This window comes from Astatotilapia calliptera, chromosome 7 (assembly GCF_900246225.1).
Source record: "Astatotilapia calliptera chromosome 7, fAstCal1.2, whole genome shotgun sequence".
Classification (NCBI taxonomy): Eukaryota; Metazoa; Chordata; class Actinopteri; order Cichliformes; family Cichlidae; genus Astatotilapia; species Astatotilapia calliptera.
Genome location: NC_039308.1, coordinates 4,604,999 through 4,629,267, shown reverse-complemented (window position 1 = coordinate 4,629,267; position 24,269 = coordinate 4,604,999). Strand labels below are relative to the sequence as shown.

At 40.8% G+C, this 24,269-nt stretch overlaps 1 protein-coding gene across 4 annotated transcripts; it reads right to left on the bottom strand.

The window, feature by feature from the left end:
* Nucleotides 1-182: 182 nt before the first annotated feature.
* exoc3l1 (exocyst complex component 3-like 1) lies at nucleotides 183-19,027 on the bottom strand. 4 transcript variants are annotated; one of them, XM_026172606.1, is made up of 15 exons: nucleotides 18,785-19,027; nucleotides 11,927-12,102; nucleotides 10,794-11,013; nucleotides 9,867-10,070; nucleotides 9,149-9,348; nucleotides 8,845-9,063; nucleotides 8,648-8,718; nucleotides 8,181-8,298; nucleotides 7,860-7,985; nucleotides 7,353-7,453; nucleotides 6,550-6,666; nucleotides 5,300-5,570; nucleotides 4,984-5,139; nucleotides 3,852-4,048; nucleotides 183-2,656 (listed from the first exon to the last, which is right to left on the bottom strand). In XM_026172606.1, exons 1-15 carry the CDS (start codon nucleotides 18,825-18,827, stop codon nucleotides 2,470-2,472), a joined length of 2,406 nt encoding a protein of 801 aa, XP_026028391.1. In that variant the 5' UTR covers nucleotides 18,828-19,027; the 3' UTR covers nucleotides 183-2,469. The 4 variants fall into 4 exon arrangements, with proteins under 4 accessions (XP_026028391.1, XP_026028392.1, XP_026028393.1 ...); XM_026172607.1 differs by having other exon boundaries at nucleotides 3,852-3,988; XM_026172608.1 differs by having other exon boundaries at nucleotides 3,852-3,985.
* Between the last annotated feature and the right edge of the window lie 5,242 nt (nucleotides 19,028-24,269).

Sequence of the window (24,269 nt, the reverse complement as noted above, 5' to 3'; positions counted from 1 at the left end):
ATAAAGGACACTCTAGCAAAATATATAAAAGTCAAACACATTTACAGTGCAGTAGTTCAAGATATAAATAAATACTTTATGCCAAGTAAAGAACATAATAAATAAATAACACTGCATCTGCTGATTGATAGTGATTTCATACTTAATATGTGCCTTATGCTTTTAATAATAGAAATACAAAGTTTACTTGATAAAGACTTTATTAAAACACTTATGGAACAGACTTTATGCTCTTTAGAGGCTTTGAACCAGAAATGTAAAACCAATAACAAAACACCAAACAAAAGACAACAGTTGACTTTGTTACATAAATACAATAAATACTTTCTAAAAAAATGAGATAAACAACATTTGGTACAAACAGCAAGCTTGAAATGAAAACACAGTTTCAGAGTGATTACAGAGCAGCTGCTCTGGTGGGATGTTCACAGCTGGGAAATCTCAAAGAGAAACCACGTTCATCTTTAAATAATAAACTTATACACACTTTCATTTGTTCTTTTTTTTAATGTATGCACTTTCCTAATTTATCATCCATTTTTATGTCACCTTAATTTTAACATTTCAATGCATAATGCCATTGTTTCATGTCATATTTTTATATTTGATGTCACTTATATATTTAATGATTCATCAGTGTCTCATTTTTATTAATAATCCAACCACGTATTTAATATTTCTTATTTTCAGTTTAATTTCATTCTCATCTTTTATTTTTTTGTCACTTTTCTTTCATAATGCCACTTTCTATATGATCATTTCTTTATTTCATGTCTTTTTCTTTCATTTTGAAAGCTTTGGTTTTCAATATACATTACATAAGAGTTATGCTTTATCTGAATTTCTACTACACCTTTTATCTATTTTACCATAGTAACTTTGACTCAGCGGGGAGCAAACCCTGCCAAACACCCACGCTGCATTAATGTGTATACGCATGCTGCACAGCCAATTTTATTTAAATTCAACTCAAAGCATTTTTATGTTTGAAGCCCACCAATATCATAAATCTGTCCCATAACCTCTGTCTTCCCTCAAATCAGAAGAAAATCTCCACAAAAAAAGTTTAAAAGTGTCTTTTTTTCAGTAGGAAGTTTTTAGTTTATATAAAGATATCTAATATGCAGCAATTTGAGTCTTAAAAATGTTTTCTCACAAAGAAATGATCAAAAAACTTTGGTGCAGTTTATCCAGGCAGATTGTTTGTTTCACATAGAAACGTTTATGCTGATGTGAGATTTTACTCATGCAGGTCAAAGCAATGCTCAGCGCTGACTCTTTAAAGTGACAGGAAGCAGAAATAACGTTTAACCAGTAACATGGTGGGTAATAAAGAAGAACGAAGGCAGCGTGCAGGCCTGTTTGTGCTGTTTGTCACTTTAAACCTGAACCAAAAGTCCCATTTGGACACGAATAACATCAACAGCTTTTTAAAGTCTGTGAAAATATGACAGCGTATCGAGACTATTGAAGGTTAAGGGAAAATCACAGTATTTAAACTCCTTTTGAAACGTAGTTTGTTGTTTCTCTTAATGACTGGAAAGCTGTTGCTTGTGTTCTAACATTTCCTTTTAAAGATATTTAAACAAATTGAAAGATATAAATTTTACCTACATTTTACTTGGAAATTGTTAAATTAGATGTTTTTCCCATCATAAAAATTCTGTTTTCCTTTTCTTTCTTGTGTTGATATTATTTTTTCCCCACAAATCATACATGTGTGTTTCTCAGAATTGTATGACTTTAATCTCAGGATTTCTTCTTGCTTTACCCAGTCGCTCAGTTTCTCTGTTTGTATTTCTTTACCTTTAGTAATTCGCTCTCATTGTAATGGACACGAACATTCAGGTAGGAAAAATATAAAAAACAAATAAATGTTAATAGATGAACACATTTATTTATCTTCTATCATTTGCTTAGAAATAACAGAACTACAGGGCGTCTGGTCGCTGTTAATGTGACAGTTTGAGAAAGTGGAAAACAGAGTTCAGAGAACAGGTTACTTACCTGAAGCTGAATACTTTTTCACTTTGATCATAATATAATCCCCAGAGAAAAATAAGTCATATATGGTGTGGACTGATAATAAAATCACCCAACCTGCCAAAGAGAAATAAATTCCATCCAAATGGGGCTACAGAGAGTGTATGAAGTGCACAATAGTCCTGTTACCGGACTTTAAAAATCATCCACGTCCTGTTAACTCTGTTGTATAAACTGCAGAAAACTCTGACAGCGACTTCTGGAAGTATAGAAGACTTAAGGCAAACAAAACAACCCCTGCCTCGCAGCTGATATTAGACCTGGACCAGCAAGTCGCCACCTCAAACCCCTGGTAAGCTGGAGGAGAAATAAATTCATGTGCATCACCGAGATCTTGAATAAATAAGGAGAGCTGGAGACTCTGCTCAGCACTGTTTCTAAGTGTTTATTTAGGAGCTCCCTGCTTTTTACACGAAACCCCTGCAGCTATGCACACTTGGCAGTTGGCAGGCAGAAGGCCATGGTGGAGGGAGGCACCAGGATGTCAGTGAAGATGGGTCGGTATCCGACGGGAAGAGGGGGAGCGCTCTGCTCCAGCAAATCCAGTACAGCCCCTTTGATGTCCCGAGAGACGTCGCCTCGGATTTCCAGCAGCACGGACACGTGCTCCTCACTGAGAGAACAAACACAAAATCTTTTTCTACATTATTCACCAAAGGAAATGGACTGGTTCTTACACAGCACTCAAAGCACCTTACACAACTCACCTCATTCACACAAGCTCTTAGGTCTATGTAAGTGCTTTCTATGTAACATTCACACACATTCATGCTCCGATGGATGCTTGGGGTAAGTATCCTGCTCAAGGATATTTGGCTTGGGCAGGGATCGACCCGCAAACCTTGCGATTAGCAGATGACCTGCTCTACTTCCTGAGTTACAGCCAGATCATTTTAAATCGTATGGCATCGCTTTGATGATACCTTTTCTTTCACAATGTCACTTGATTTTAGCTTTTCCTTCTACAATGTTTATGCTTTTGATCATTCTGTTTTATATATGAGTTTATTTATTTCGCATTGATTTTTCTCACCTTTTCACCTGACAGCGTTACTTTAATTCAGACCATTTCATTTTATCTAAAATCAAATTTTTATTTAATTCACATCACCTTATTATACTCTTTTTTCCATAAATGTCACACTTTATGCCTTGTTTAATATCATGCCTCATGTCTCACAGCCTGAAAGTGAGTATAGACTAAGTATAAAAACTAAATGTCAGGCTTTGTCCGTGTGCAAACCTGTGTGGTGAGAAACAATAAAAAAGATTAAAGACTTTAGATGTGCTTAAAGAACTTTAAACCCTCCTGCTGTCATCTCACAGAGGTCTGAGAGATCTTCCACCAACGGTGATGCTAATTTCTAGAGGCCTGATTGGTCAGCAGGCAGCGAGTTCGTGTTATGGCTCTGTTCAGTCTGGGTTTTTCGTTTTGCAGCTTTGTTCAGGTAAGTTATTTTCCTACTCCTGTGGTGCGTGCAATCATAAAAAAGGCTTTTCTCCTTTGAAACGTGCTGACTGACTGATTATGAGATGAATTAAACCTCAGAAACAACCCAAAGACTTCTTGAAACATCCCGTTTTGTCTGCTCACTTTGGAAGAATTTGTTCTGTTGTTTGTTGTTTCTTCACTCACTGAACAACCAAAGACAATCAGGGCTGTGGCAGCTTTATTAAAGACGGTGTTTCTGAAAGCTGACGTATGACGTCTAGAATACAACTTTCTTCTGAACAACACTGGCAGTATTTGTTTTACACATCAAGCTTACAGAATGAGCAGCAGTTAGGGTGGAGGAGGTGCTGATTACCTGATGTCAGGATATTTGGCTGCAAGTCCAGACACCTCCAGTGTGAGCATGTTGGGGTCTTTGAGGCGGATGAATTCGGCCAGGACAGGGAGTAAGGCCAAAGGGTTCACTTCAGGTGCTGACCCTTCACCTTCCTGCTGAGACAGATCGATGCACGTGTGGCTTTGAGTGATCGCGCACGGACAGGTATGAATATTCTGTGGAAATTATTCAGTTAAGACATCGCAGCAGACGAAAACACGATTCTCATGCAGTACAACGGCAAACTATATGTATACGAATACCCCAAAGTGCTCAATGTTAAATAAATCAATCAGTAAATAAAATACTTATGTATGATTTTTCTACTCAGCGTGTTATTATCAAAGAAACTTATTTGACCACTTCTTTAAAAATAATTGTTCTACCAATGAATTTATTAATTAATTTGTAGTTAACAATAAAAGTATTAGAAGTATTTAATTTTGTCATGCAGTAATTCATATTCCGTTTCTATTTCACAATATAGCTTTAAAAATGTGTTTATTTCATAAAGCTATCCCACGTTTCATCTTTTTTTTAACTTTGTTCGTTTCATTTATATATTTTTATTTCTACATTTTTCCATTTTTTTCTCAATTTCTTTATGTTATGTCATATTTTAGTTTTATTATACTTTAGATTATTCAATTAAAAAAAAAAATTCATCATATATTGTTTAAATGTTCAAAAATGAGTTAAATTGCACGTCAATGTTTATCTAATTATGCATTTGTAATTTCATGATTCACATGATTACTTTTCTACTTTTACATCCTTTGATTTGGTCTCTTTTTTTATGTTAATCTTATTTTAATTATTTCATTTTTATTTCAAACTATCACTTGATTTTGTTCCATTTCATTTCATTTTTATGTCCTTGTTCATTTTATAATGTTACATGTCATGTGTATTTTGTTAATCTGTTAAATTAATTGAATATTGACCAGCACGGGCCTAAATAAAATACATTTTATTGTAGTATGAGTAATGTAGTACTCATATTTCTACAAAGTCTCAACCTTAACATACTGATATTGTTCAGTGTTACATAACCTGGTACAGTTTTCTGAATCATGTGTAATAATATTGTGTAATAGTACTTTATACCCACCAGGCTGTGGAAGATTTCTCTGAACAGCTGGTCGTCCTGAAGCATCTGCTGAGCGAGCTGCCTCCTCTCCTCGCCACTACGACACACCAGCCTCTTCTGCATCAGAGCCCTGACGTACTCCACCACCATCAGCCACTGGGCCTCTTCCTGCAGACGCTGTACACACAGAATGTATAAAATAAATATGCACTATGAGACTTATTCCTGTCTTTGGAGGTTATTTACACTTTCTTCGGTTATTAGGTTCTGTACCTTTAGACCACCTTTACCCTCGACACACACAGTACATTTCTAAACCGCTCTCTGAATCTGATACCTGCCGGCAGGGAGGCCGAACGCGCAAGTACAGCTCCAGGTGACGCTCCAGGACGCGGCAAAGTTTGGGGGTCGGGTCTCCCTGAGCCAGCCAGGGTCGGGTGAGCAGGCCTGGGAGGAAAGGCTTCAAATCCAGCAAGAGCTGATCCATGACAAGCCGGCACGCCCGCCGCACCGCCCGGTCCAGAGCTGCCAGAGGGTTAGGAGGAGTGCGAGTGAACTGGCCTGCCGACTGGGACGACTGCTGCTGCTGCAGGCTCTCCGTGGACTTCCTGCACCGACAGTGAACAACGATTAATCCTCTCTGAGACCACACACATCTTTGCTCCTCAAATCGATCTAACTGTTCACTGCACCGATCTGGCAGGTCACTACAGCTGTCTCATACGGCACTAAACAAGCTGTTTTTAGGACACTCAGATTCCGTGCCATGATCTTCATCTCTGGAAAACTGAAAGGCGGTGCTTCGAGGCTCCTGAAATTAATCACATTTAGAGCAAATACCGTTTCACAGGCGCAGCTATTCACTGTGTCTCACATGACATACACCCTCATGTTGTGATGGTCTGCTTGCTTGCTTATAACGTTTCCATGCCGATGGGTGGAGCAGAACATCAGCTCAACTGGAGTGTTTCCTCAATTAAACTCCACCCTTCCTCAGACCATCAGCGGCTTTTCTTTCACACAGATCTTTGCTTTGTGCCACTCAACATGTCCAGATACACACGTCATCATTACTGATGATTCTCACCTCACAGTTAGGTTTTTCTTTGTCTATTTTTAATTTGATACCAAGATAAATTAGTATTTAGTGGCCTTCACCCTGTATCTTCCTCTTTTGTCATGGCTTTAGAGCCAAGCCAGTGTGCAGAAAATTACATTACGACAGTTAATTATTAATGGCTAACTGTTGTGTGACTTATAGCTAAACTCATAATAAAGATCAGGACTCAACCTGTGCATCGGGATCATGTCCAAAGTCTAAAAATATGCAAAGGAACCACTACTGCATGTAGAGGCACTGGGATGTCTTTGCTTCAGAACTTCCCAGTGGAATTCTTCCATTTCTATTTAAGTTTTTTCAAAGTGATATTAAGAAATAATAAGTGACCCCACACCATCAAATGATGGATCGATTCAACATGAGAGCACTGAGAGTGTGCACGTCCTGGAGCATTTATCAATCAGAAGCTCCTGTGTGTGGTGACTACTTACTTCCACACCTGCACTGATCTTCCACTACAAACTTACTTGAGGATGATGCAGTTGCTGATGGAGGCCAGCAGATAGTGGAGGTAGAACTTATTTTTGCTGTTGCTCAGATCCCTGCGATGCTCCTTTCCGAATTCCACCAGAGCTTCACGAAACCTGGAGGTTAAAGTAGATGTAATGATTCACAAAATTATTGCAAAAGGAAACCTCCGGAGCTGAAAAATGCAGCAGGGAGAGCATAAACTGTAGTTCTTCTAACTTCCCACTAGAGGCATGCTCCAAAAAAAGAGTCAACCCCAACAGACTAATGAATCCAGCTGGATACTGGATTTAGGGGCATATCCATGCTGACTGAAAGGTATCCTGACAGAGGTGGCATGAGCTGATCCATGCTTGCTAGGCCTCACCTCTGTTAAGTGGAGTCATTAACCTGAACCTTCTACCACACTGGCTATTCTGCTTTGACTTTGAGGCATTCTCTTCTAGAGAAACTGGGACATTTTCTCTTTTTGGACCATTTTCTTTAAACCCTAGAGATGGATGTTTGATGTTTGATGTGACTGAAAGTCTCAGAGCAGTTTGAACCTTAGCAGGTCGCCTTGACCATGTTTGTATGTCTAAATCCACTGAGTTGTTTTCGTGATTGTTTGTTAATAAGCAGTTAAACAGGAGCATCTACTGAAATGACTGGTGAGTGTACAAAGCAGCAATAAGGAAATGATAAAACTTGATCTGACTTGAAGTCTACAAACAGTGTAACCTGGTCTAAAGAGCAAATACTAAGCAAAAGCTGGGTGCAGTATGTTCAGGAGCACAGACACACAACGTCCATGCGCACACACCTGTTCAGGAGGTTCTCCATCTCATACAGTCCCATCTGTATAGTCTGATCTCGCAGGGACTCGCCGATCATCAGAGCCACCCGGGCGTTCTCCTCCAGCATCTACCACCGTGACACACAAATCCACACAAAATACACAGCATAGTTATATAAAACACTCCGAGAAGTCCACACCAACTCTACATTCAGTGGGGAACTTGAACTAAGTTTAATAGCAGAGAATGTGAGATCTTTGTTTCTGCCAGTGCATTTCCAAGAAGCACATAATTTCATTACATACAGAATCTGCAGGGTGTGGACAGGGATGAAGATCATCATTGTGATTACATTATCACGTGATTACATTATCCAGCTCCAAAACCAGGACAGAATCCACAGTCATGCTGCATGCGAGGATTGTGAGATGCTCATTTAAAGGTTTATTAAAGAAACTTTCAAATGTGTAAAATTTGCTCCACGTCATGGATCTGTGATTGTATTTATCTGATGTTTTTATAGCACTGGTTACCTGTGTGATGATTGTGGGCAGGCTTGTTTGGTAGAAGCCCTCATGGTCTGTATCTGGCTCCTGGTCCCTCTGCCAGTCCTGCAGCTCCACCTGCAGAGCTTTGTGCATCCATTCAGATACACTCTTCTACAGCAGCAATGACACACACACACACACACACACACACACACACACACACACACACACACACACACACACACACACACACACACACACACACACACACACACACAGACTATGTGTACTTAATGCAACAACACAGACAGTTTCAATATATAAAACATCTGTCTTCTGTATATGCAGACTGTATCCAGTGCTCACCCGAACACTCTGCACGTATTTGCTCTGCAGCTGCTCGAGTCCCTCTGTGGAGATTAGAGGCCTCAGCTCTTCTCTCTCCATCTCCGTCACCAGCTCAGGATGACCCATCATGTCCGGGCTGCCAAAACAAGACTGCCACGTTCAGATTTTAGTGGCTTTAATAGTCATTGTAATGAAGTATTAATGAACTCGCGGCTTCTTGTGACATTAATGGCTGAACGTGGGTTTGCAGAGTTCAGCCAAAGGGTGGCGTTTCATGCTAATAAAAGTCCATAACTTCACAGTAATAACAAAACAGAGATTTGAAAGAAAAGTTTTGTATCTCTTGTTTCTTCTTTCTTCCAATCTTGTGATTAGCTCAAGATTAAAATCTTCCAAACTGCTGCTTAGAAATATCCTGAAAAACTCTAAAAAACTTTATGGTAACAGAGAAAGGATAAAATACAGATTCTGATCACGAGCCTCACCTGTTGTAGATGTGCAGCACCCAGTTGAGCACAGCGAAGATTTCACCGCTCTCCAGGTCCCAGCTGCTAACCTAGGCCACAAATATCACTTACATGTAGACAGTGATGGTGGTCGGTGTTTAAAAAAACACTGACCTGGACAGAAGAAGACAGATCTGTAGTATTCATGATGAGGTGGCATTGTTCATTTCACCGACCTGTGTCAGGTGGGCATGTAAACAGCGGTGGCTGGCCCTCAAGTAGGCTCCAGTCAGCTTGTATTGTTGCGGGACGCAGTGCTCCAGCAGGTGGCGTACGGTGGCCAGGTCGGCCATGATGCCGTGCTGCAGTGCAGAGAGGTGACCTGCCAGACCCGGACCACGTGTGTGCAGATAGGAAACACTGCGAAACCGCGCCGCCACCGCCTCCTCTAGTACCTGGGAGTATGAGTGAACTGAGACATACATTTGTATATTCAAAAGCAGAAACTTGGTAACAGTGTTTGTATCAGGTGCCGCTGACCTTGAAGAAGCACGCTCTCCAGCAGCGAGGTCGTCCAGGGGGTAGGGGCCTGCTGTTGCCTCCGCCGCCTCCCCTCTCCTCCAGCAGAGTTTGGTCCAGCGCCTCCTCCCGCTCCACAATCCTCACAGCGGATACAAACGGCGTGGGGTTTTGTCGGGCCAGAGCCAGAGCACTGCTCACCACCGCCCACAGCTCCTTCCCTGCAGCGCCAGGATGAATGTGGAGTATGAAGATATCAGGTTTCAACCAGCAGACTTTGTGCTTTCATCATCAGGACCACAGAAGCTGGGATTAAAGATTTTATTAAAGCTGCTAATACCCAATGGCACTCTTTCCATGACACTGCTTTTTCTACATGCTTCTTTGATGTATTCTTGCTTTAGAAAAGTCAACTGTAAAGCTTATTGCATATCCTGGGTGCATACTAAATATCGCTGAATGTTATCATTTGTTTTCTTTTATCAATAAAGATTTTTTAAAGGTTTCTTTCCAGAACAAAACTGGTTGCTACAGCTGCAAATGCCTGAAGGTCAGTTATTTAAAACCATGTCTCAACAACTTTAAGCAACTTATATGAATGAATGGTCTTTTTTTTTTTTACAGAAACATGTAAATCTGATTAACAGTGATGTGTTGTTAGGCTGCTAGGAGAGGAACTTTAACAAAAAATGATGGTTGAGCTTGAACAGATTTTCCCATATCTTAATGAGTTCCTCACCCAGTGCATCGACCAGGTGCCGGACTCCAGAGAAATATTTGGCCACCACTTCCTGGTCTTCAGTGCTGAGTGCACCTCCTGCGGCCTTGTTGAGCTGCCATAGAATATCATCCTGCAAGTACTCCAGATCCATCAGCTTGGCATGGGCCTCCAACAGCCGCCGGGACTCCACCAGGCGCTCTGTCTCCATCACCATGCTACGCACTGGGCAATAGAGAGTATGTGGAGGTGGTTTACATGGAACTATAAGAATTACCAAAAGAATTATTAAACATGAAAAGGTTTACACTGCGCTATAGTTTCTGTATGAAGTCATTATGAGTGGATATCCCGTAATACGGTCATCATAGCTGACGGTGACATCAGAAGCCCCACCCACCTGCCATTTAAACATGGCTGCAAAGGGCAGCCAATCAGAACACCTCTTTTAGGCACGCAGACATACCTCTGAATATCAGGCAGAAAAATAAGGGGATTTTCCAACCAGCAATAGCGTAAATGTCATATTCACACACTTTTAAAGCTTTTAAGGCGTCAGCATGGAAAACTCAGTATCCTTAAAATACACATTAGAGCAGTGGGACACCTTTTTTATATGTTTTCAAATCAAAAACACACAGAAACAAACAAAGTCACAGTAAATTTGCCAAAATGCATCAATGTAAATGTTTTATGGTGTTAGTGTCAGCTTTCAAATAGTTTTCCTGAAATCCTGTTCCAGCATAAAACTGTGTAAAATGATGTCATCTCTAGATTTAAAGTCCTTTCATGTCAAATTAAAACCAGTTATAATAATCTGCTCATCATATAACAGGATTAAGGCAAATGTATGTATGCATGTATGTATGCAAAGCGTGATGACAGGGACATCTACGTTAGTCACTTTCGTCATGGGATCCTACTTTCATCCACACAGCTGCTTCTCACCGGAGTAAAGTCGTGGCAGGTTGCTAACGGCAGTGAGGAGCTGACTGTGGTTTGCAGACACCTCTCTCAGTCTCTCCAGAGATCTTCCCCCCTCTGTGTTTTGATCAGACTCCAGTCCAGCTTTCTTCAAATCACGTGACACTTCCCTCAGCTCAGTCCGGGCCTCGCGGAGCTGCTCCAGACCCCAGCCCACTCCCTCCAGGTACGACTGGACCATGGACTGGAAAGAAAGGGATTGCAGTGTTAATGTATTTACAAAAAAGGGAAAAACAGCAAAACTTTTCCTCTGTCCTTCCACCTCCCTACATGCCATCTTTCTTGTGATTGGATGTAACGGGACTAAAAACCCTCCTGAAGGTTTTCGTGATTTTTGGTCAGCAGTGGTTTTCTCCTTGGAACTTTTCTATGGATGCCATTTTTTTCCTCGTCTCTTACTGAAGAATCATGAACTCTGACCTCTACCGAGACAAGTGAGGCCTGCAGGTCTTTGATGTTGTTCTGGGTTCTTTTGTGACCTCGTGGATGAGTCATCGACGAACTTTTAGGGTAATTATCAACACCACTGTTCCAAGTGGTGTTGATAATGATTCAGTGGAGTCCCAAAGTCTTAGAAATATCTTTCTTTTCCAGACTAATAGACATCAGTGACTTTGTTTTTCACTTGTCTCTTTAGATTGCAGAATGATGTGCTGTTCATTGAAATCTCAAGTGATTTCTTGAGTCGGCAGGTCTGGTGGTAATCAGTCCAGGGTGTGGCAACGGAACTTGAACTCAGCTTTCCAAGATAAAAAATCAAAGTTAATTCATGATTTAAGAAGAGGGGCAGGTAGCTTTGGATAGCTTTTTTCACCTCAGTAAATAAAATCATTACTTTAAAAACACATTTTCTGTTGAACTGGGTTATAACTATAATTACAACTTATTTGATGACCTGAAACATTTAAGTGTGACGAATAAGAAAAAAAGAAAGAAATCAAGAAGGGGGCAAATATTTTTTGCAGCACTGTATGCAACAGAAAATAAGGAAGAGTAGATTAGGTTTCTTTTATGTGCCTTATTGGGATAATTTAAACTGCTTTAAACTACTGCTCCATTATTGTGCATTGATGCGTACTTGTGGACTGTGTTGTCACCTTCAGTCTGGTGTGAACGGACGCTGTCCTCTGACTTTCTCTCTTCCTGTATTGACTGAGTCGCTCCAGATGTTCAGGCCGACAGAAAACACCCGACGCCCACTTCAGGGCAGCGCCGCGGGCCAAACACTCTGCCCTCTCCACCTCAGGCCACACCTCAGGCTGTGGCACCATGTCTGAGAGACAAAGAGAAGAAAATATCAGGCAGGGAGATATAGTGAAGCAACTCGCCCATAAAGAGGCAGGCCTGCCCTTAAGCATACTCTGTTTTATTGTCTTTTCAAGCTGTAATTTACACCATGAACATCACAGTGTTGAAACTTGTGACTGAGACGATAAACTCTTTTACTGAAGTCATAGAGGAAGTGAGCAGCAGGTTGATTCCTCCTGGCCTTTCTGTTCTGTTCCAGTCTGTTGTGTTTGAAACACCCCCTGTTGGCCATTAGATAGAATGCAAGTTTAATTAACTTCAGCCCTCAAAGCTACAAACATCTTTTATATACAGTCAGTGTCACACACACCGCAAAGAGGCGTGTTTTATCCACTACTTGCTTCTAGCACAAGATATATTAAAAATACTAAGTTCTAAGTTCATGTTTGGGTAAAATGTAAAGAATAAAAATTACATTTTATTTTTATATATAAAAGACTCTGAGCCGTGTTAGTAAGCTGCTGAGCCATCCTGTGTCACTAGAACAGCTTCAAAGCTCAAAGTCTCAGGACTCCACAGGAGGGAAGGAACACCACTCTTCCAAAACATATCCCCTCATTTGGTATTTTGATGTTCCAAAATCTCCCTTAGGTGTTTAGTGAATCTCATTTTCATTTTCTCATATCATTTTCATCCTCATCAAAGCATTGAGCCCTTATGTCCTATCAGTGGGGGGCATTATAATCCTGGAAATGACCACTATCAGAAATGTTTCATCACAGGGAATAATTTTGTTCTGAGTTGTCGTTGCACATTTCTCTAAGAGGACAAGAAAACACAAACAAAGGTTTAAGTTCACCGTTTATTATATTATGTTGATCTGTTTTAATCTGCACGCGCCAACTTATACTGCATTAGACATGTCAGAGAAGTTCTAGCTTTGCAGTAGTAAATTATGGATGTTAGTTAAACTATTATGTATGTTTTATTATAATAAGATGTTCTACATTTGTTCCATTTTATTTCCATCTCAGTTCAGCCACTGAGATTCTGTTTTATTTTTTACCTCTATGTTGGAATAACAAAGCTAAGAAACAACACGTCGGGTGTGTTGCTGCATTGACATGACTTTCACTCGGTAATGCTTGATTGATACAACGGCAATAAATCTATGCATACAGTGCGAGTAATTTTAACATTTAATTCTGTGTTTTTTAAGTATTTACAATTATTGTTTTTCTTTTGCAAACTTTTATTTTTGAATAAATATTACTTCCTACCACTGTTATCCTGTCAGGGCAAGCAAGGCAAGCAGTGCTTTCCTCATCAAATCTAAAAATAGATGCAAATTGAAAAACAGTGATTTTTCCTTTCACTTTGATCTTAAAGCTTCTCATCTATTTGTGCTAATTTTGTGCTCATCTCCCATTAACAATGCAGGAGCTGGGCAAGTGGAAGACAGCAGCTTTTTTTCTGGTGGATAAACTCTGGTTTTTCGCTGACGGGACGGGAGTGTGTGAAACAATCTGGCTCAGCCTTCACTGCTCTGAGATCAGCTATGACATGCACTACATATGGAAACACAGCTAGCAATAGCAACTAAATGAGCTTTAGTGATTTAGCATCAGTGATGAGTTTGGTCTTGCTAACCACCTTGGCCAGCATGAGTCATGTAGAGTAAAAAAGTTGTTAATAACTTCTTACATTAGCAAGAAAAGCTGTGACGACGGTAGAGAGGGGAAGGCAGCTCTGACCATAAAATAGGCAAGTTGACTAGGTGCAGTGTCAACAGTGCTTTTAAATAAGTATCTATGAGAATGTCTGACAGTATTTAATTTAACCAGCTGGTTTGCCAACACTCCACATGACATGATGGAGTTGGAAAACAGAATCTAATGAGACAAGGGGAAATAAAACTAAACAAAATGCACATGAGATAAGAGACTAGCAAAATAAAACAGGAAGTAACAAACATCCAAACAATGACACTAATATACAAACTAGTCACTAATGGGAACGCTAAGAAAAAACAAAGGAAAACCCTGTATAATCTGATCTCTAAGTAAAATACTAACTGCTACCCATACACCACACTAAAGTCAAAGGTCAAGAGTGTACAAAGAGGGATACAAAGAGGGGCATTAAATAAAGGATTAAAAAGTCCGCAACTAAAAAAATTCCAAAAGCCAACGGGCAGGGTCAAAAAACCAGGATCATGACACAACATTCATATTTTAATATTGAGAGTTAACCGTGACAGATACTACTCAAGTCTCTGTTCGCCTTACTGCAAAACTCACCGCATGCCACCGCTTCCTACCCACACCTTCCAAATCAAGGAAATGATAAAAGTCTGCTCGGTCACATGGTATTAAAGATGGGAGGTCAGCACAGTCAAGGGGAGCGGACACACAGCAGAGCAAGGGGGGAAGCAACAAGGGGGACCAAGTGAAAGCTGCTCTCCATCTGATCGAAAAGGACCTCTCTTGTCCTCCCTTTCTTTACACCTTCCTTAAAAATTGTAATAAGTCCGTTTGATAGTAATATTTTAACACAGTTTATTAATTAGCTCAAGGACAGTACCTATATGAAAAAATAATGCTAGCTGGTGCTCTTCTTTGTACATAAATACTTCCCTTCCTTTAAGTGTAAAAAAACATATTCAGAAACTGTCCATGAGCCACAAGCCGTACAACCGTAAACTCAAGTGAAAAACATCACTCCCTCAGGTTTTCCATATTGAATCATCTACAATATAGAGATCACAGTGGAAAGGCAAAAAAATATGTACTTTATTTCTTCTTGATTCAAACAAAATGTTTGATTAAAACAATATTTAACATTTAAGGCAACTTCACTCCTACGCAGTAACGCTAGCACCACAACAAAAGGGAGAGTGAGACATTTAATTCATGTGAGTAACGACTTACTCAGTGACTTCACTGCAGTTTTCACACCTGGCAAAGCAATCCAGTGGACCCATCATCTAAAGAGTCCAATAAACTCAGTAACAAAACGAAAATGCTTGATTCCATATAACAGCTGAGAATCAAATAATACAGCATAAAGTTAAAATATTCAACTTGTATAAACATTTAACTTCATCGATTGAGGGAAAAGGAATCTGACATATTTTAACATTTATTTTATTTATTTATTTATTTTTTACCTCTGATAACTTTCTTGTGCTTGCAGTGGATCAAACAGTGGATCAAACAGTATATTTTGTCCCCCAGAAAACCAGAGCTCACGTCCTCATTTTAATATTGATCAGACCAACAGAGGCAGCTGTGTACCGTCAAAGGTTTCTGTTTGACTTAAAAACACTTTCCCCTGCAACACTCAAGATACTTCTGGTATCCCGCGGTTCTTTACAGCAAAAGAACTGTGTGTTTGTTTGTGTGTTTCTTACAGAGGAATAAACACACAAAACACGCAAGAAAACTTTAAAGTGCAAGCGGAAATGCAGAGACAACATGTTAAACGCCTTATACTCACTGGGTGTGACTATAGTTCAGGGCTATTACCATCATGAGATTAGCTGCGTTACTACAGGGAACAGTATTTGATCATATTTAGACAAACTGGGCTCCAAGTGAACGAGTGATTCTAAATGTCACAGTTTAAAATCATTTGAAGGAAGTTTTGAAAGCTGGTCACAACCTTTCCCATGACAGAGGAGCTTGAATTGGCTCGATTATGTGCTAGAAGAGAAGTTTCACTCCCTCGGCAGCGTCATTATTTCTGTCACAGCAGCTCTGCTTCAGAGAAATGCTCGTGCAGAAATGTGCAGTGATGAGATTTGTTCCCAGCTGGGAAGCAGCCTGTCAAGAGCGATTATGGATTGCCTCACTTAATGTTTTTTTTAATCGCTTTCTCATTTACCAGCACAAGAAAAGTACACTCTGATTTTGTTACGGCTCCCAAAGCTGCCCCCAAATATTCTCCCATAATTTTCTCTGAATGTTCAGTATTGAGCTACCCACCACAGAACATTACATTCAGTGAGGAAAAATACAGACTTCTTATGAGATTTTTATTTTGGAGAGCTGGTGAACTTTCGCTTATTATACCATTAACACAGCTTTGACTTTAAAGCCTTATTAATCAAAATGTAATGAAGACAGAGGAAATAATATAAATAATAGATACAATTTAACAAACTGAGTACCAACACAGAGAAACCTAACCCCTATTTACACTTTCCTAGAATATAGTTATCGTCAATACACTTTGCAGATAAACCTTCATATCAACCCTCAGAAATTATAGATAAAACATCCCCCAAAAGGTTGACTCTGTTCATCTGGACGTAGCGTTTTCAGTAGGAGAAACGTTTCGTCACTCATCCAAATGACTTCTTCAGTCTCAGCTCTCTGCAGGTTTCCCAAACTTTATAACGAGTACATTTGCACAATGACTGAAACCAGCACCACTGAAGGAACAATGGGCTGTGAGGTCAGTTTCTTCATTAATAGGCAAATTGCCATGACCACTGATCAAAGACCATTGGTCCACCCCAAGGATCGAATCCCTCGACACAAACAGAGTAACATAGTGTACGCTGTTAAGTGCCAGGAGGATTGCCAGGATTTGTACATTGAGGAACCCAAACAATCTCTGGCGAAGCAGATGGCACAACACAGAAGAGCCACCTCGATTGGGGAAACCTGCAGTCAGCTGAGACTGAAGAAGTCACTTAGATGAGTGACAAAACTTTTCTCCCACAAAACGCTACGTCCAGATAAACAGAATCAACTTTTTTGGGGGGCGGATTTCCTTACTGGATGATTGAGCATGCATCAAGACATAAATACAACACTGAACGGGCCACAGCAGATCATCTGCCTGCATCTCACAATGTCCCTGACATCCTCCTCTACATGTCCTCCTTCACTAATTCCACAAAGCTTGTCTGAGGTCTTCCTTTTTCCCTCCTGCCACATTTATCATCCTCTGTGAAATATATCTCTTCTATCGAGTCTAAAAATGGCATCATACACATGACCCCCTGTCTCTTGGGTGAAAGATCAGGTGATTCCAAGACATCAGTGAAGTGACAAGAATCAGGATTCTTGTCTTCCTTGTATATAGTAAAAAGAGACAATGCCTAAAAATGTACATAGCTTCCAGCATATCCCGAGTTACCCAACAATTCGGGAATGGGAAGTGCTGCGCAGTCAAACAATTCTCCCTGTCCCAATGGAGGGACTATTTTATAGCCCAGACTCTTTGTGTTGTGCCTGTCAGGTAAGCAGGATATCATATCTCATCTGTGAGTCAGCTAGAACACAGTTAGTCACATGACTGCCTCAATTGGAATTACACAACATAATTGGTCTTAATGGAATAATGTACTGGTTAGTGACTCAGCAGACAGCAATGTGCTGCGCTGGGTCGCCTGGCTTTCTGGCACTCTGGAGGTTGAAAGGTTACAGATCTGCAGCACAATGGACAATATGATCGTTAACTGCCGACGGCGATTAGACAGACCTGATTCATAACGATTTTGCAAAGATTGCAGAAAATGATTTACTGCTGATTTTATATGAGAAGATCCTGATGAGTTTAAAGCTGCTACTTAATGTTCAGTAGTTGGTCTAAAAGTCAAATATAAGTGGAAAGGAGTGAGATCAATTTAGCTGACATTTTCAGATGGCTGCAACTAAAGATGCTGTTTCTTATCATATATGTGTGATAAGAAAACCAAGAAGGTACAAACAACAAAAACATGCTGATGCAGAAGCTACAGTGTTTTCAATCCACATCGACTCCAATCCTCTATCTGAAGAGGCACTTTCCCCTTAATAACAACCGTATGGTGAGTGATTTCTTTTTAAATCACTCACCAGACTGGATACTGTTAGGTTGGCCTCACCTCTTCTAATTTCCTGAGCTGGAACTCTCAACCAGGTTTGTGCTGTTTGGACCATTTTAATGGAATTATGTGACAAGGAATATGACCCACAGTGTGTCCAAGAAGCTTGTGCTTTAGTTCAATCTAGCATTTTGTGTTTTTTGCAGTTTTTTATATTACTTAGCATAACATAACTAAATAGCAGGTATCTGTGTCTGTGCACTCATTCAGTTTATGCCAGGAGCTTGCTAACCGAGCTAACTTAGAGCTCCAAAATGTAGACTTCATGTAGCGGGTGGCTGCATACATCTACATTTGTGGGTCATTGTTCTCAGCATATCTGAGATTTCTGACATTAAACACAACAGCACACGGTCACTTCAGCAGCTGCAGTGGAGCTTTCAGTTATACAAGATCTTTAAAGCCCTCGTGAAATGGATATTTGAACATTCACAGGTTTGAAATTGCGTCATGAGAAAATTAAACTTTTATACCCAAACACAGTTGGAGAGTCTGTAGTTTTCTCGCCCCCCAGCAGAAACACTGGACACAGGGAGAATCCTGTATCTCACAAGCACTGGCTTCTTCAATATTTCATCAGTCACTACAAATCAATCCATCAGTGTGAGGCAAACTCCTCTGGTGTGTTCATTCATTTCTCTCGCAGAGAAGTAAGAGTGCAGCCTCACGCACAGCTTTGTTTTGGTTCTAGCTGTTAAGAGGCTTTAGAAGAAGTGGGTGTTGGCCACAGTCAAGCAGTGTGTGTGTGTGTGTGTGTGTGTGTGTGTGTGTGTGTGTGTGTGTGTGTGTGTGTGTGTGTGTGTGTGTGTGTGTGTGTGTGTCCCATTACCTTCTGGTTTGTCACCACCATTCTTCTGATCCCCAGCTGACATTGGAGTTCAGTTTTTAGCCGCCCATCCACCCGACGAGTCTCCTTTTCCCCTGAGGGCCGGTGCTGAAGGTGCCCAGGGCGCAGATCTGATGGAAGACAGTGAAGGAAGACACTGATGAGGAAGAGGAGAGGAGGCACATATCCATTCTACTGAAGGCTTTCCTCTTTTCCTCTCTCTCACACACATACACTCTCTCTCCAGACACATCCTCTGCTGAGAGGCCGGCAGGAAAGGAGGGGGAGTTAAAGGAAGAGAATAATGCCTGAGGGTGGAAAGAGAGGGGAGGGAGGGGGAGAAAGGGAGGGTATAGGGTGATGTGCTGCTTTCAGGAGCCTGTGCAGAAGATGGTAAATGCTGTTAGAGGTGATTGTTTCTAGTTTTATAGCCAACAAAACAATTGCAAATAAATAGTTGATTATTAGCGTTTTCTTTCAACTAGAAGAATTGAATTTCATTTTTACAACAGTCCGTCATACCTTTTTTACTTTTTTAAAGGTAAAGACCCCATGATGTTAGAGAGAACCCCAGTAATTAGAAGATTCCCCGTGAGCAGCACTTGCCAATAGTGGGGAGGAAAAACTCCCCTTTAAAAGGAAGTGACGTCGAACAGAACTCGACTCAGGGAGTTCAGGGTGAGGAGACAATACAGGAGACATAATGGTAAAAGTGGTAGTAATAACAACATATAAACACATGTGGAGTGAAAAGAAGGTGGAGGATGTCTTATGTCGAGTGGTACGATCCCACAAAGCACACTGGGAGGACTTATGAAGTTTATCTAATGAGTTAAACTGACTGCAGTTCATGGCGAGCAGTATGATAGAGGCAAATCCATGTTTGCACAATTTAAAATATTTCAAAACATTTGGTGAAACACGGTGGCTCACAACAAAACATCAGCTGGACTGTTGATCATGTCGTTACATGACAAAGAACAAAGGAGAGGGCTTCAGATATTTCCTCTCTGTTATTCTGAATCATTAATTTGCCAAACATGCATGTCTTTGGAGTGTTGGAGAAAGCTGGATTACCTGGAGAGAACCCAGGTAGATAATGGATTTGAATCAAGGACCTTCTTTCTGGGCGGCAAAAGCACTAACCACTGCACCACCATGCTGCTGCCATCACTACCAAATCACATGAACTATCCTAATAAAAAGAGAGCAAAGCATGAAACATCGAGTCACACCTTGAGGCGACTGTTGTTGTGGTTTGGTGCTGTATAAATAAAATTCAGTGAACTAAATTAAGAGGAGGATATACTCAACCATGGCCACATCCATCATTTGGACCTGGAAACATATCATTAGATCATCAGTTAACAAGTGGATCACAGCACAAGTACCAGCGATAACCAAAAACTTTGGCAGAAAGAAAAGTTTGATATGTCATCTTAAAACTACAGAGGCTGTCTGTTTCCTCAACCCAACTGGGAGCAACTGATACCCAAAGTCTCTGCCACCCATTCTACTTTTTGAACCTCAAAGAAGTGGACAGTCTGAAACTATCAAACTATGAGGTCTTTAGGATATGATGGGGCTTAATCATTCAAGAGTTGTGTTAATTAAGGATTTTAAATTCTAGATTTAACAGGCACCAAGAGGTACTGCGTGAAATGGATAAGAGCTACAAAACAAGACAACAAGATCAAGAATAAATGCACAAATTTAACTGAAACTTCAGTACTTAGAGTTTTTGCTTCACCCAGCTGTTGGTGATATGTCGCACCTATAAACACATCGCTGCTTAACCCATGTGTTATCAAATAACACTGTATCCCATGGTACACTTCAGTCACAACACTGAAACGATTGTTTGTTATGGCATCTTAAAAATGTCCCATGTGACGCGAAAGCATCACAAGGGAAAGATGACGAGGGGAGGAGAGCAGGAAAACAATCCAGATGGTGGCACATGGGGTGGGGGGGGGGGGGGGCACAGCGAATGGACCTGGTGTTCCAGAGGACCCCCCCCAGGAGTCTGAGAGTCTCCTCGACTCAAAGGGAAACCACTTAACAGAAGAAACAATGTATAATGCACAAGTCATTATCTTACAACCCAGTGGAAAAGAACAGAGCCAACAAGTAATGGAGTCCTTGATGAGTAGTGTTGTATTGGAAGGCACTTTGTAGGTGTCTCAGATGATTTAGTCAAGTTCTGGATAAACTGTTGTGGAACAAAATGTGTTGAAAATTTCCACTCAACAAAAACAGCACGTGTCATTGACCCTCTCTGATCCTCTGCAGCTGTCTCACCAGTACCGGCTACTGCCCCCGAGGACAGTTTGTTTATTTGCGGACCAGTTGAGTCCTCTGACCCCGCCGCCCTGTTTACGCCTCCAAGCTTCCCGGACCTCTTCACAACACAGCGAGGAGCGTGCCAAGTGGCCCCGTGGCCGGAGCCAGCACAAACACAGTCTCCCATCATCTTTTGGTGCTGCATTACTGATTTCCTCAAGCGAGTTTAGCATTTCGGCACGGGTGCTCTGCAGATCGAATAACAAACCAAACTGAAACGGACTTTGAGAAAGGCTGAGAATGACTGATGTGGCCTGTTTAATGTGTGAGAGCTGCATCTCCAAACAAAGAATCAGACGTGGATTGCACCAGGTGAAGTTTTTTTTAGCCACATTTCTTTGTGGACTTGAGAAATGTTTTGAATCTACTAGAGTAGCTTTCCTGAAGTTTAATGAGGTCTAACGATCGCATTAGATATATCTATTCTCTATGACATCACACAGAGTCAAAAGTAGAACAAGCTGAAGTCTGAGCTTTTGGTTCACACGGATGAAGAAAAGACAATAAGACAAAAAAGCAGTAGCTTCCCTTTTAGAGCATCTTTTTCCTTACTCGAAATAAAAGTTTTCCACAAATGGCCTCCAGAGTGTGCAAATCTGTCACCACTGGGTCGGTATTTCAGTGTTCGCTCAGCTTTTGAAAATATTCCATTGACCCACCTCAGCCCATCGAGGGTCCGGAGCAGTGTGGGTGTAACTTTCTCTTTGATGGTTCGCTGAAATCGCACATACCCAGAAAACTGACTGGATTTCTTTTGAATCTCTGGTGAGATGTGAGATGAGTGATAGCTGGTGTGCAGTGTTTATGAGCTACAACTAAAATCACTTTTTAATGCTTCCTTATGCAGCTGGCTGACAAAAAATGGGAGATATATATGTAAATCAGCTGTATTGTGAATATAGCTGTATATAGAAGATGGAAAAGGCTACCAGGCCTGAAACTTGAAGTCAGTGAGGAAGACATTTAAATGGATTACTTCTGATGCCCAGCAGAAGGCAAAACTCTGATTGCAAAAAGAGCTCAATGAGGAAAACAAAAGGCCACTTTACTTACTTTAAAGTCTTATTTATTAAACATCAGCTTCATTTAGTAAAAGCTGGTTCCATTTCAAGCCAAAAAGACTTTTTTTTAAAATAAATGCTTTAGTCAGAATCAGCTCACTTGTGATATCTGGTGTCGACAGACTGAGATCAGAAAAATGCAAAATGAACCTTCACAAACTAATAACTCTTCCAGATCTTTAAAAGAGAGTTTGTCTTTAAAAACACCATCCCATTGTTGCATGATCTCTAGAAACACTACCTGCGTAGGTTTCATATTATTTTTCACAAGTTTTGTTAGCATAGATCTTTGCATTAGCTACTAGACTGTATATAAAAGATAGCAGTAGTCCCTGCAATATTGTCCACTACTTTGGAACTTTGAAGCTTTAACATTAGTGTTTTGGCTGCCAGCATATTGACTTCTTTGGAGCCAGAACAGACCATAGTTGCATGAGAAGGTGGAGTAGTAAATATTGGCTAATGCTAGCTAGTTCGGGGTATTAGTAGCTGAGAAGGTAGAGCAGGTCACCTACTAACTGGCAAGGTGGCGGTTTAAACCCTGGCTGCCAGTCTGCATGCCAAAGCATCCTTGAGGAAGATGCTGGACTCCAGGTTGTTCTCCGATGCGCTCGCTGGAGTGTGAATCTTATTAGGCATAGATAAAACGATGCTTATGTGAATAAGATGTCATATAAAAGTGCAAAATTGTAGGAAAGCACTATATAAGAACCAGCCTGTTTATAATTTAGCACGCTGCACCAAAAGAAAGTGCAACACATAGCCACTTGCTAATAGTGCTAAGTAGCTAAGTGCTAAGGACAACATGCAGCTCACAGCCCCTTGTGTACATCCACATACCTTTAATACCATTATTAAATTCACCCAGTATTAAGTTATTCACAGACCATAGACCTACCTATATTGGGCAAGTTTAGGATTTTAACATGAGACTGATTCACTTTTGGAACCAGCCTCAAGTAACTACTAAAGGAAGTTCATTTTGGGTTGCAGTTTTTTTGTGGACCCACGGGCAGCTTATATTATTATGTTGGTGAGAAATTAGGATGAACCATATCAATAAGCTGGAAGGTGCTTTAAAAAAATAACTGAAGTTTATGTGATAAATTACAGGTATCATTATAAGCTTCATTTTGTCTCTTACTTTAAGCACACTACCCAGACAACTCTGGGCACCATCAGCTCTTGTATCTTTACCACACAGGCACCGTTTCCTCCAGAGCCATGTAAGGAACAGAGCTGAGGATGACGCACCAGGATGTTGTGCAGAATGTATTCCTGTCAGGGTGGGACGACACTGATAAGGACAACAGGGCCGCTGACCTGACGTTCCCTGCTCCTGTCACACTGACAGCAGGGCTCAGTGCAGTCAAGTGTTTCTTCCTCCGTCTGTGTCGCTGTATGCTTGGTCGCTCCTTCTGCTGCAGAGTCTTATATGAACTCACAGCGGCCCTGCAGGATGAAATCAGATATTACTACTGAGACCTTTACACCTCAGGCTTTCCGGTCTGCTGGAGGAAAATATGTCACCATCTCGTGGTTGCAAAGCAATACATTGCTGCCTTGAACATGCTTCAGTTATAGTTATAGTCAACAGTGTATATGATGCGCAACCAGCATGGATACAGCACAGCACACCATCTGGTTTAAGCGTCATTAAATTTTCAGCAGCATAATGAGTCTAACAGCATTTGCTGAGGAGTGCTGCCTCACATCACCTCAGGTCCACAGCCAGTAAAACCAGCTGAGACGGTGTGGGAGTTTAAAAGATGGGTAAAAGTCCAAAAATGTAGTGAGGGGACAGATAAAAATAAGAGTATATTGCACTGTTTCATTTGTCCAATCAACTTTAAACTTAGTAGGCTTGTTGCAGTGGAGCACTTTGAGGTGTCCGGGACACCAATTCTTAGATTTTGGGTAAATCAGGCTCTGTTACTGTTTTCTTCTACAGTAACTGCTGACTGCTTGACACTGAATAATTCCTGAGCCTTTTACCTGTAAGTTTAACCTAAACCTAATTCTAACTTTAATCCTAAAACCCAGACTTGAACCCTCAAACAGGCCTTTGAAGGGATGGTGCCCAC

What these genes read in the sequence shown, in the direction of transcription:
- exoc3l1 (XM_026172606.1), bottom strand. Translation starts at nt 18,827, where the DNA reads ATGTCAGCTGGGGATCAGAAGAATGGTGGTGACAAACCAGAAG. An exon ending in TACATGCCCACCTGACACAG is followed by an intron (nt 8,719 to 8,844) that starts GTCGGTGAAATG and finishes TTTGTGGCCTAG; the next exon opens with GTTAGCAGCTGGGACCTGGA. An exon ending in ATGGAGAACCTCCTGAACAG is followed by an intron (nt 6,667 to 7,352) that starts GTGTGTGCGCAT and finishes TTTAACCTCCAG; the next exon opens with GTTTCGTGAAGCTCTGGTGG.